Source organism: Arvicanthis niloticus, chromosome 28 (assembly GCF_011762505.2).
Source record: "Arvicanthis niloticus isolate mArvNil1 chromosome 28, mArvNil1.pat.X, whole genome shotgun sequence".
Classification (NCBI taxonomy): Eukaryota; Metazoa; Chordata; class Mammalia; order Rodentia; family Muridae; genus Arvicanthis; species Arvicanthis niloticus.
In genome coordinates this window covers 14,181,160-14,193,156 of record NC_133436.1, presented here as the reverse complement: position 1 = coordinate 14,193,156, position 11,997 = coordinate 14,181,160, and the positions used below count along the sequence as shown (strand labels likewise).

Below are 11,997 nucleotides of genomic sequence, written 5' to 3'. Positions count from 1 at the left end.
TTTCCTTAATATCTGGGGCAAGACAGAAACACCAACATTTTTTGCTGAACTGCAGGTTTTAAGTCTACAAGATGGGCCACAAAAAAAAGAAAGAAAAAAAAAAGAAAGAAAGAAAGAAAGAAAGAAAGAGAAAGGAAGAAAGAAAGAGGATAAAAGAAGAAAAAAGAAAGAAAAGAGAAAGACACAGGCTTATAGATTGATAAGAGAAATAAAGTTGTTTTGACTTGCTTAAGGCAAATCTACTAGAGATTCAGCTATAATTAACTGTATTTAATAAGGCTGCCAGCCAAAAGATAAATGTATTGCACTTTAGTATGTAAGCAACAAACCATTCAAAATGAAATAGGATATATTCACAGTATTATAACTAATATGGACTTTAGGGATGCACTTAAGGGTGTGTTATATATGTAGTAGACATATATAATGAAAAAAATAGTGTTGCTAAGAGACATGTTGAGTGATGTATATCAGACAAACTGCCATGCTCAGGACTGTTGAGACAGGGGTACTTGGCATATTAATATGGACCCTGTACTCCCGATCAAAACTAATGTGCACCAATTATAACATTTATGTAGAAATGCAAGCCATGACATAACTTGGAAAATGTTCAAGAAAAGTTAGAAAGCTTCCATTGTTAGATTATAAAACTTAACAGGGTGGTCCAGTGGAGTCCCAGAGGACTGCAATCAGTAGATAAAGGACATGTGTCAACAGTGCTGGGACAAGTGGAAACCCATTTCAATACACTCCTCCCACTATTCTCAGAACTGCAGACTAATCATTGACTCCAAACACACACACACAAAAAGTATACACAGTTGGACTGGCAAGATGGACTCAGCTGGTAAATGTGCTTGCTGCCAAGCCCAATGACTAGAGTTCAATTCCTCGGCCCCACTGATACCAGGAGAGAACCAACTTCCAAAAAGCTGACTTTTGACCTGCACATCTATGCCCTACAGCAGGCATCTACCCCCGACCCCCAAATTAATGTAAAACTTCTGAAAGGGAAGGTGGAAGAAAATTGCCGTGTAAGTAGACTAGATAATTTTCTTAGCTACAACAGGAAAAACATGACCTGCAGAAGGGAAATCATTTGGAACAATAGAAAAAAGTGAAAGGCGTTAGCAAATGGAAAGAGACGGGTGAAGAAAGCATTTGATCGATAATATATACCTTTGAACGCCAGTAAGAAAGTAATGCAAACAAAGGCAAATCATTTAAATTCACTAAGAAAAATGTATAACGACAAGTAACATGGGAAGATGCTCAACATCCCTCCATCCACCCATCATTAGGATATAAATGAACGCTATTAAGGAAGTACTACTACTGCCCTGGCAGTGCAGCTGCAAACTACGGGCTGTACTGAGTGCTGAAAGAATTCAAAATAAATGGAACCTTTATATGTTTCTTGAGAAAAGGGTGCCAATCTGAGAAATATCTTAAAGCGTCCTTAAAAAGTTATTTTGCAATCTGTGATAAAACACTACAACCAGAAGCAATTTGGAGAAGAAAGGGTTTGTTTCAGCTCATGGTTTACAGCCGTAGTCCATCAGGAAGGGAAGACAGGGCAGGAGCTCAAGGCAGATGCAGGAACTGAAGTAGACCGTGAAACAAAACAGTAAGTAGCCCTTAGATCTATGGCTTGCTCAGCTTCTTTTGCCTACACCCGGGGCCATGCTTACAGGGATGGTACTACTGACAGTGGGCTGGGCTTTCCCACACAAATCATTAATCAAGAAAATGCTCCACAAGCTTGTCCATTGACCAGTCTTATGGAGGCATTTTCTCAATGGAGGCTTTCCCTCTTCCTAGGTGATCCTAACTTGTTTCAAGTTAACAACAACAACAAAACTGAACTGAGACAGGCGGTGGTGGCACACACCTTTAATCCCAGCACTTGGGAGGCAGAAGCAGGCGGATTTCTGAGTTCCAGGCCAGCCTGGTCTACAGAGTGAGTTCCAGGACAGCCAGGGCTATACAGAGAAACCCTGTCTCAATAAATAAATAAATAAATAAATAAATAAATAAATAAATAAATAAAATAAAAATAAAAACTGAACTGAACTGAATTTACCAGCACAACATAGACATATTGACATTTTCTTCAAAAATTAAATGTACTAGATTAGAAGCTCCCTCCAAACCGCTGGGCAAAAGTTTTGGTAACAAAGCAGAGACACTATCTCAAGAAGTGGGGGCTGGAGTGATGGCTCAGCGGTTAGGAACACTGACTGCTCTTCCAGAGAGATTCTGAGTTCAATTCCCAGCAACTATGTGGTGGGATAACCATCTGTAATGGGATCTGTTGCCCTCTTCTGGTGTGTCTGAAGATATCAACAGTGTACTCACATAAAATAAGTAAATCTAAAAAGCAAGTAAACAAAAGAAGTGTATTTAAAAACCAAGAAAGAGGTGACAGGGCAGCTAAGCTTAGAGAAACAGAAAAAGTAGTTTAGGATGGGAAGCCTACACACCGTTCCAAGATATGAAGACCCAAAAGTGCCAAGCACTCTGTGTGTGTGTACCTAGGGGCAAAGCTGGGTGCTGGTACCACCCCTAGAAGTCTCAATTGCTATTTACATCTACTTGATTTCTTTTCTGGTAGTGCTGGAGAGTAAGCCCTCAACTGGCAGCTGCCTAGCAAGACCTCCCTTCATCAAACTATAAGAGATCTCCATCACAGTAAATATGCCAATCAAAGAACACAACAGGAGTCAGCCTCGCAGCATGGCTCCTTTGAAAGCTCTGGAAAGCTAAGGAAAAGTTTGAAGTAAGGAACAAAGAACTTCAGTCAGGTTTTAAAACTGATCAATGAGCTTAAAAAGGATCAAAAATAAAACGAGTGAAATGAAGAAGGCAAATCAAGGTGGGGCGGGGGAAGATTCTGATTTAAGAAATGAACAAACTATAGTGACAAAACCCAGAAGTCTAGGAGGAAAGCTCAACAAATCAGATAGAAACAAGAAAATCCGTGGACACACCCCTCTAGTGTGAGGGCTAGTTTTGACAACTACACCCAAACTAGAATCATCTGAGACAAGAGGAGGAACCCCAGTCGAGAAGATTCCTGTGTAGGATGTAGGTGAGCTTGTAGGGCATTTTCTTAGTGATTGATGGGGAAAGGCCCAGCCTGATGTGGGTGGGGTGTGCCATCCTTGGGCTGGCAGCTATGTTCTGTAAGAAAGCAGGCAGAGAACCCCGTGGTGGTGAGGCACCCCATACTGTCAATCTCAGCACCCTGGGAGACAAAGACAGGTGGATCTCGTGAGTTCAAGGCTAGCCTGGTCTAAGTGTTCCAGAACAGTCAAGGGCCACAGAGAAATTGTTTCAAACCAAAACCAATGGGGGGGGGGGGGAGGGGAGGAGCAGGGAGGGGGAGTGGAGTTGGGGGTGGGGGATGTAGGTTGAGCAAGCCTGAAGAATGAGGAACAAGCCAGTAAGCAGCATCCCTCTATGGCCTCTGCTTTAGCTCCTGCCTCTAGATTCCTGTCCTGTCTGCTTTTGATGATGAACTAATATGAACTATGAATGAAATAACTCTTCTCAAATTGTTTTTGGTCATGGTGTTTCATCATCAGCAATAGTAAGATATACGGCCTGCCCCTGCACCAACCCAAAATAAGGGAGGCTAGCCAGGCGAAAGATTGGCAGGATCACATACCTAAGAATGATTATTTAGATACTAAGGGCTGGGGGAAGCAATCCCAACTTCCAAAGCTTAGGCTACAACTAAGAAACCAAATCTGATACCAGTAATGTTCAAGAAACTGAGGTACAGAAAACCTATTTGATGCAATTATGGAAACCCCTCACAGGCAGATCTCTGTGAGTTAAAGGAAAGCCAGGGCCATACAAAGAAAGCCTCTTGACGAACTAATTCCCCAAATCTAAGAAAACTGGATCACCAACTCGAGGATGCATTCAAAAATCAAAATTGTCAAAACACAAAATCAAAATCCCTGTTCATGCCCTTCCTATTATATATAAAATGCTAATAGTACAGAATACTGACAGCTTCAAAAGGTCAAATTATTTCCACAGGTAATCCCACTAGAGGAATCAATTTGTTCATCAGGAATCCCTAAATCAAGGGAAGCAATGACAGATGGTGTGCTTTGAATATGCTCCGCCCAGGGAGTGGCACTGTTAGAAGGTGTGTCACTAAGGGTTTGGGCTTTAACATCCTCATCCTAGCTAGCTGGGAGCCAGTATTCTGCTAGCAGCCTTCAGAAGATGTAGAACTCTCAGCTCCTCCTGCACCAATGCCTGCGTGGATGCTGACATTCTTGCCTGAGATGATGAAAATGGACTGAACCTGCCGGGCGGTGGTGGCGCACACCTTTAATCCCAGCATTTGGGAGGCAGAGGCAGGTGGATTTCTGAGTTCGAGGCCAGCCTGGTCTACAGAGTGAATTCCAGGACAGCCAGGGCTACAGAGAAACCCTGTCTCAAAAAATAAAAAAAAAAAATTTAAAAAAAAAAAAAAAAGAAAGAAAGAAAATGGACTGAACCTCTGAAATCTGTTAAGCCAGCCCCAATTAAATGTTGTCCTTATGAGTTGCCTTGGTCATGGTGTCCGTTTACAGCAGTTAAACCCTAAGACAGATGGATTTCAAATCTTGAAATGAGCAAAGTGGTGGGGTGAGTAGGTCTCCAGAGCAAGTTCCATGACAGACAAGGCTACAAGGAGAAACTGAAAACAATCCTGAAATGAATAATCACTGAACTCACTATATGCAATTAAGTTATGATTAACACAGGGGCCCTTCATTGTTTTAAGGAGTTGCTGTATTGACTAAGATGTTTATCTACAAGTCTGTATGACTTACAAGCTTCTGGGAGAGAACTCAGGGAGGATATGACATGTCCCATGGGACATGATCCACCCAGTTTCCTTCACAGCTTAATGTGCTTATTTCCAGGACTAACACATTCATTACACAAACCGCACACAACACTAAACCTCTAACAATTGTATTGTAACAAAATTATGCATATTATTTATTTTCTTTGGCACATAAAAACAGGTATTTGCAGATATAAAAACATTGAAACAGATTTCAGAAATAAATAGGACTCTACAATGGACACTTAACACTGTAAGAAGCTCATATCGACAAACATAGACTCAAGTTTATAGGAGTATGATACAAATTTGGTAAAGCATCTCAGATGCTAACACTGAAGCACATCTATTTTCAAGACAAAACACCACCCAGGCTTCCCTTTACCCTTGCCCCCAGGGGGAAAAAATGAAAAAGAAAGAGAAAGAAAAAGAGAAAGAAAAAAAAGAAAAAAGCAATCAATTTTATCTTAGCATCTAACTACAAATAGATAAAAAGTAGCCCTTAAGATCTACAGCTGACCTAAAAGGTCATAATCTTTGTAAGTTCTTTTTACTCCTTTTAGTTCCAGGCAAAGGATCCACTTTACAGCTGGCTTTCAGGATCTTGCCATTCAAACAGTCTTTGCTGTTATGGTAAGCACACAGACACTTTGTACAATATTCAAATTTACAGCTTTCCCGTTTGCAGACTGCTCGCTCTAAATACTGGTCATATTTTGCAGGGAAATTACAACGAACACAAGCTTTGAGGCTTTCATTGTTTTTCAATGTCTTTGCCACCTAGAAGAAAAAAAGAAATCCATATAAACTTTAGTATCCTGAATGAATTTGTTACTAAACCAGGAAGGGGAGCCAGACTTCCGACATTTTAGTATCTATCACACCCAATGGGTTCAGAGTAATAGGAGCCCTTAAACTCCTGAATGGCATACCTTACACCCAGCTGTTCTCCCTTTTGATGGTAGCAACTATAAAATGTATTATGGGACAGTCTAAAATATTTGGTTTTTGTATTTTTTACACTTGCTGCCTTCAGAACAACAGAAGAGAGCATTAGATCCCATTACAGAAAGATGGTTCTGAGCCACCGTGTGGTTGCTAGGAATTGAACTCAGGACCTCTGGAAGAGCAGTCTTAGCTCTTAGCTGCTTTGACACCTTTCTAGCCCCCAGTCTGAGATATTTCAAGGTCACTACTAGGAGTAAATGAAAGGGGCAGAAGATGTGACCTCTAACCACCTTAATGCTTCTTACTACAAACCCAAACATCATTATGTGATTTAGTAGCAGACACTAGATGAGACCATCTAGTGTCTAACTGTCCTGTGAAACCCTCTTTCTTACTTTAAGTGTTCCTTGTTTCTAACTTTCCTGATAGTTACCTCCAAGAATTCGTTGTGCCGGCTATAAGTAGAACCTTTCTGACCACGCTGACTGGAGGACTTGACTTGAACATCTTTTTTTGGAGGTGCCCAGGTTGATGACTTCTGAATAGAAGTTAGTGCAGTTCTGCTCATGACATATCCTCTGGTTGAAGCATGCAGTGACAACTTACTGCTGTCCTGATTGAAAGTTTAACAAGAGATTTTAAATTCCTTTTTTTTTTTTTTTTTTTTTTTTTTTTGGGTACTCATTACATTTACAGTTGATAAAAGGATCCCACAGGAATGTAATACCCAGGCCTCCACTGAACAGAGCTATGCACAGAAACACTCCAAAATGAACTCACTCAAAGTGTGGTGAATCAGAGAAGCTTATTAGGAATTCAAGGTGCCTTTTACACTACCCAAAGCCAAGACTAAAGTCCTATCCATAGAACAAGTAGTCATTCTTCCCACTGCCAATAGATGGCAGGAGTCAGTTAACAAACATTTATTTTAGGTTTTGGGGAAGAGGTTTATGTCCTTAAACTTAAGCCTCCAGCATTCCAAGATTATAGACACTTGCCACCACCCTGCCTTAGCGGTACATTTCAGTCATAATGATCAACTGTCAGAAATACCACAATTACTTCAGAAAGTTAAACTCCCTCTATACCACAGTTCTCAACAGTTGCTTGGGACTGCTTTGTGGTATGTCTCAGAGAAAAGTAGAATCTTTTAAACGAAGGCTTATTGATGAGTTCTACAGAAGACCCACACACTGCCAGCCCCGCACCCTCTCTCCCCAGGAAGCTGACATTCTTTATGAATTTAAGCAATTTACAACCATCTGCCTCTACCTCTGAAAGAGCAATGGAAGCTGAAGAAGACAGCACTTTGAAAGACTTACAATGATTCTTTGCATGGCTTTGCTGTACAGCTGGAATGCTCCTTTATCATTTTCTAGTATCTTCTTCCAAATTCTGCTCACTTTAGACAAACTAGAAAACGAAGGAGACAAGGGTCTAAGTCCAAGGGAGAACAGAAGCAGGTTACAAACCATACTGACCAACTATGCACTGAAACTGAGTACATTAAGCTTTAGGAAGGACAGAGCCTAGTCATTAGTGCTTAGCCAGACTAAATAAAGGGCCAACATTTTTAAGGATTTAAAAAACCTCCCATCAAGCTTTTTGTATCCATCTTTTCAAGTATCTATCGGGATAAGCATTTCACACAAGTACAGTACCCACACCTCCACCTTGGTTAGTTGTTCGTTTGATAGGACATTAGGCTACTTGTAACCAATTTTGAAAAATCCGTTACATCAGCCGAAATGGCACACGTCACCATGCTGAATACAGAAATCAGCCAATAATAGGAACCAACATATACATCCATTTCATTTCGGCTAGTCAGATAATTCAGTATAGAATACTAACAGCAAGACTATGAAATTCAAAGTGACAAGACCGGAAGCAGATTCCTATAGATTTTCTTCTGTTTCAAATGTCAAACAAAAATTAAAGTCAGCACTGTAAAGCCATATATATATATATTGGTCTGCACAACCAGGTCCTCTGTTATCTACTCATGCAGTGTGCAACACACTCAAACTCACTTTATTAAGTCCATGCCACTGAGCCTCGTCAAGATATTAGCTAACAGGTGCATAAATCCCCTCCGGGAGAGCTCCGCCAGGATATCTAGGTGCTCCAGGCCCATTTTCTTGCCAATTATATTTTGCAGCCTAATGTTTCCACTGGCAATAACTTCCTTCAGCATTTCTCGGTCCACTTTAGAGTTTCTCTTGCCATTCTTTTTTAATGTTGAGCAAACCACTCTTTCAAAATGCAGGACAGGCAACAAGTTTTTGTTGGGATGCTGGTCTGGGCTCTGAGATGGCAGCAGACGGGCCTGAGAATTGTTTCGGAAGTTCTCCAGGAGAAGGATGCCATCCTCATGGTCACTCTGTATGAAGGATGAGTAGCCACTGTCCTCATACAGTCTACTGGCCTCTAGCTCTTCTGTTTCGTCTGTACTATCTAGTATGTTTTGTACACGTTGATTTTCCTTGTTATCATGCCCTACAACTGGGGATTCAACAGAAGATAACCTTTCATGGTTTCTAACACAGTCCTCACAGGAAGGTTCCAAACACACAGGACTGTAGAAGCCGTCTCCCCCAGTGTCCTCAGGCTTCATCACTTTAAGCTCAGAAAGACCAGGGTCGCAATTATAACACTTCCTTGCAACAGAAAGGACAGGGCTCTCTTCTTTACAACCTACAAGAACACAAGAACAGAATAAAAAAAAAAAAAAATCACTTTTGTGCTAACTTGTTCCTCAACCTCTTGCTGGGGACTGAACCCCAAAGTCTTTACAGTGACTATCATAGCATACACACACACACACACACACACACACACACACACACACACACACACCTATCTCAGCACCAGAAATGGATACCTTCAATTACCATGGTGTGCATGTGCCAATACAGACTACTTCTTTAGTTCTTTCTAACCTGTTCCAGTATGCCACATCCCAACCAGCTATCATTTCCATAGGCTTCTTCTGAACTAATGAACTAAGTCTCCTCTCTCCCATTTTATCCTTCTGTGTGGGTATGCCAAGAGTCACGCTGCACAAAAAGTGAGGACAACGGCCATGAAGCTGGTTTTCTTCTATCTTTATGTGACTAGGCACAGGTGGCAAGCACATCCACCTCCAGCCCTGGCTGTCACTCTCATGACTCCCCTTAGTCAGTGCCTCTGAACTGCATTTCCTCATTTCTTTGAGACAGAGGACTTGCAGGAGCAGGAAAACCACAGTGGACAGCTCTCCACCAAACCGAGTGCCATCCTCGTTTATATTTACAGTGCTTACCTTGGCTCAAACTGCTCTAATGCTTGCTCTCAATAGCTGTTCCAGTCAGCCTGGGACTGCGTTTCATAGGCTGCCATCATTTCGTTTTTTTAAGAACTTTTAAAAACTTTTCCAGACTACAGGACTCTCTCTTATTTGTTTTCTAAATTAGAGAAAAGTATCAGAAGATTAAAATCTGGAATATATATATATATTTAATAGCTAAATCCATCTTAGATCAAGAGACTTTCAAAGATCAAGCTAAGTGCTTCTAAACAATAAGAAATATTTTGTATTCTGTTCCTGTTGAGCAGACAGATAAAGGCAGATTAACAAATTCCATAGCACCCCCCACAATCAAATGTGGAGCACATGCTTAGCCTCGCCACTTCATTCACTCGATATCCACTTAATGAATGACAAAAATTTGGCCTTGGTTTTCCCATCCATAAAATGAAGAAAACAAAACTGTGTCAAATGAATGATCTAATCAAAAGTATCCGTTTTTTTTTTTTTTATCTAGTCAGTCACAATAAGGCAAAACTCGCTGGCATTTCTTACATTGCAATTCAAGACAAATTCCACCCACGTACAAAATTAGGAGGCAAAACTTCAACTGAAAATATTTCTGCTAAGCTTTCTGATCAGCTTATTCTATTAGGCTTGGAGTGGCTCTGTCCTTAAAATGAACTTACAGATAAAACAAAAGGTATTTCATGTTTTAGAACTCACATTAGCACCCCTGAGCCAACCACAAGGTGGGGGAAAGGTTGATAGTTGTAAGATACACTGACCTTTCATTTAACCTAAAAACACAGGCTTTACACTCTACATTAAATACTGTGATTAAAGCTGGGGTTAAAGTCTTAGCTCTTCCATATGTGAACTCCGTTTCAGTCTCAGTACTCAGCCATGTGGCCAAGGTCAAACACCATCCTGTCTTTGTGGAAGAGTGAGGAAAGGTGACTGAAAGTATAAGTCATGAAAAAAACCTTTATGCCTAATTTTAAAAAAGTATATTTAAATGTACTAATTACTTTTTAAAGTTTCTTCAAGGCTGCAAACCAAGTGGGGGAGGGGATTTGGGGATAGCAAGTATTTCCTGAGGAAGAAACATTGAGCAAAAGAATCCCATCCTAAAACCATTAAACTTCCAATTTTTAAAGGGCGACTCAGGTGACCCTTTACAAACACATTCTGCTAAGGGTGGAGTTTCTTCCCTCAAGACTTAATTCCTTTTCTGAAGAAGGAAGGTTACCGAAGTTATATATAAAGTTGCTTTTTCCTTCAGTTTCGAAATTTTCTAGGGTAAAACCGATGCATCTTTCATTGAGGTTTCAAGAAAGATTAAAAAACTTTAAAAAAAAAAAAACAAAAAAAACCAAGCAACTGATTTTCTCTGCTCTCACCCAAGCGTTGGAACAAGTGACCATTAATTCATCAAAACTGAGGAAAATTAAACCCCTCTTAGATCCTTTCATCAACTAAACACTACAAGCAAATTCATGGTTTTGGAGGAAAAAGGGCGCTTTTTAAAAACCCTCCCCTGCTCACTCCAGGCCTTGAGACTTAGTGAGAAAAGGCAAAAAAAGGAGAGAAAATAAATCTTTTTCCATTTGGTAAGGTGGGCAGGCGGGGATGGGGGTCCTATACATTTGGCGGGAGCTGGGAAGGAGCCCCTAGAAATGCTGAGGGGGTCGGTGCTGGGAGGTGCCCCGAGGGCGCGGTGCACGAGGGAAGGCGGGAGATAAGAGCGGAGCTCAATCTCCCGCGCTCTCCAGCCAAGACTCTGAAGGCAAAAAGTTTAAGAGACTGAGTTTGGATGTGAGGTAGCTGAAAGCTGTGAAATGGGGGGGTGTTGGGGATAGAGATGGGGCCATCTGGCCAGCCTGGAGTCCAGCAGTCCTGTCACAGCTCGGTCAGGAATGGGGGAGGGGAGAGGAGGGGACATTTGGCGCCCAGGCGGGAGTGGGGGGTGGGGGGGTGGGATATAATCGGGCGCGCAGAAGCCACCACCTTGCACGTCCCCGGTGCGGGGTCTCTGGGTGGGATGGTAGGACCCCGTGCAAGGACGACCACATCTGCCCCACTCTGCACCAACCACCCTTGTCCCGCGCTCACAGTCTCTTTCCTCCCCGTCCCGGGTCTGGGAGGTCGCCCGAGGCCCAGAACCCCGTGATCTGCATGCACCCCGTCTCTGAGGCTGCGGCCACAGAGTGAGGATTTCCACGATGCCCGCCTCACACTCACCATCTACGGTCGTCCGCGCGCCAAGACCGCAGGAACAGGAGGACGGCCGGGGCAGATCGCTGCAGGCGCGCCGGCTCATGCCGCATGCCCCGGGCTCCAATGCAGGTGAGGTGGCCAGCAGCTGCGCCGAGCCTTAGCTCTTAAAAGGCGCCAGCTGGTACTTTTAAAATCTTTGAATTTGGTGCCCAAATCAGAACAGACCAATGGGGCGCGGCGTTTGCACGCGCGTGCCAATAGGCAGGCGGCATCCGAGGACGCCCTCGCTTGCCCAATAGGAGGGCGCAGGGGCGGAGCCAGCCCTGGAGCCAAGGCCCCTCCCACACTCCTAGGTCCGCCCTCGCTTCCCCAAAGATGCTGAGTGAGCTGGCAAGAACCCCCATGTAGGCGTGGCCTGCGAGGCGGCGGGGCGCCTGCGTACACCCGCCGTGCTGCCCTGCCTCCCCCGTTATCCCGCGAACCGGCCTCCCGGGAGTCCTCATGTCCTGGGGACAGCTCCGACTTCTGCCTGTAGGTCTGTGATGAGCACAGACAAACAGGGCCCCGGTCTTCCTCCATCGTCTGTTACGTGCGACTTGGATGAGCTGCAAAGCGGCCACCCTAAGCCTACACCTTCCGGAAAGCAGGCCCTTCCCCTAGCTCCGGACCCGCCTCTCTAGGA

At 43.1% G+C, this 11,997-nt stretch overlaps 1 protein-coding gene across 2 annotated transcripts; it reads right to left on the bottom strand.

Annotated features, from left to right (window-relative positions):
• Positions 1–4,983: 4,983 nt before the first annotated feature.
• Fbxo5 (F-box protein 5) lies at positions 4,984–11,997 on the bottom strand. Of its 2 annotated transcripts, XM_076926743.1 has the most exons (6): positions 11,340–11,994; positions 9,111–9,252; positions 7,840–8,503; positions 7,129–7,219; positions 6,240–6,419; positions 4,985–5,638 (listed from the first exon to the last, which is right to left on the bottom strand). In XM_076926743.1, the coding sequence occupies exons 3-6, from the start codon at positions 8,421–8,423 to the stop codon at positions 5,387–5,389; spliced, it is 1,107 nt and encodes a 368-aa protein (XP_076782858.1). In that variant the 5' UTR covers positions 8,424–8,503; positions 9,111–9,252; positions 11,340–11,994; the 3' UTR covers positions 4,985–5,386. The 2 variants fall into 2 exon arrangements, with proteins under 2 accessions (XP_076782857.1, XP_076782858.1); XM_076926742.1 differs by lacking the exon at positions 9,111–9,252 and having other exon boundaries at positions 4,984–5,638; positions 11,340–11,997.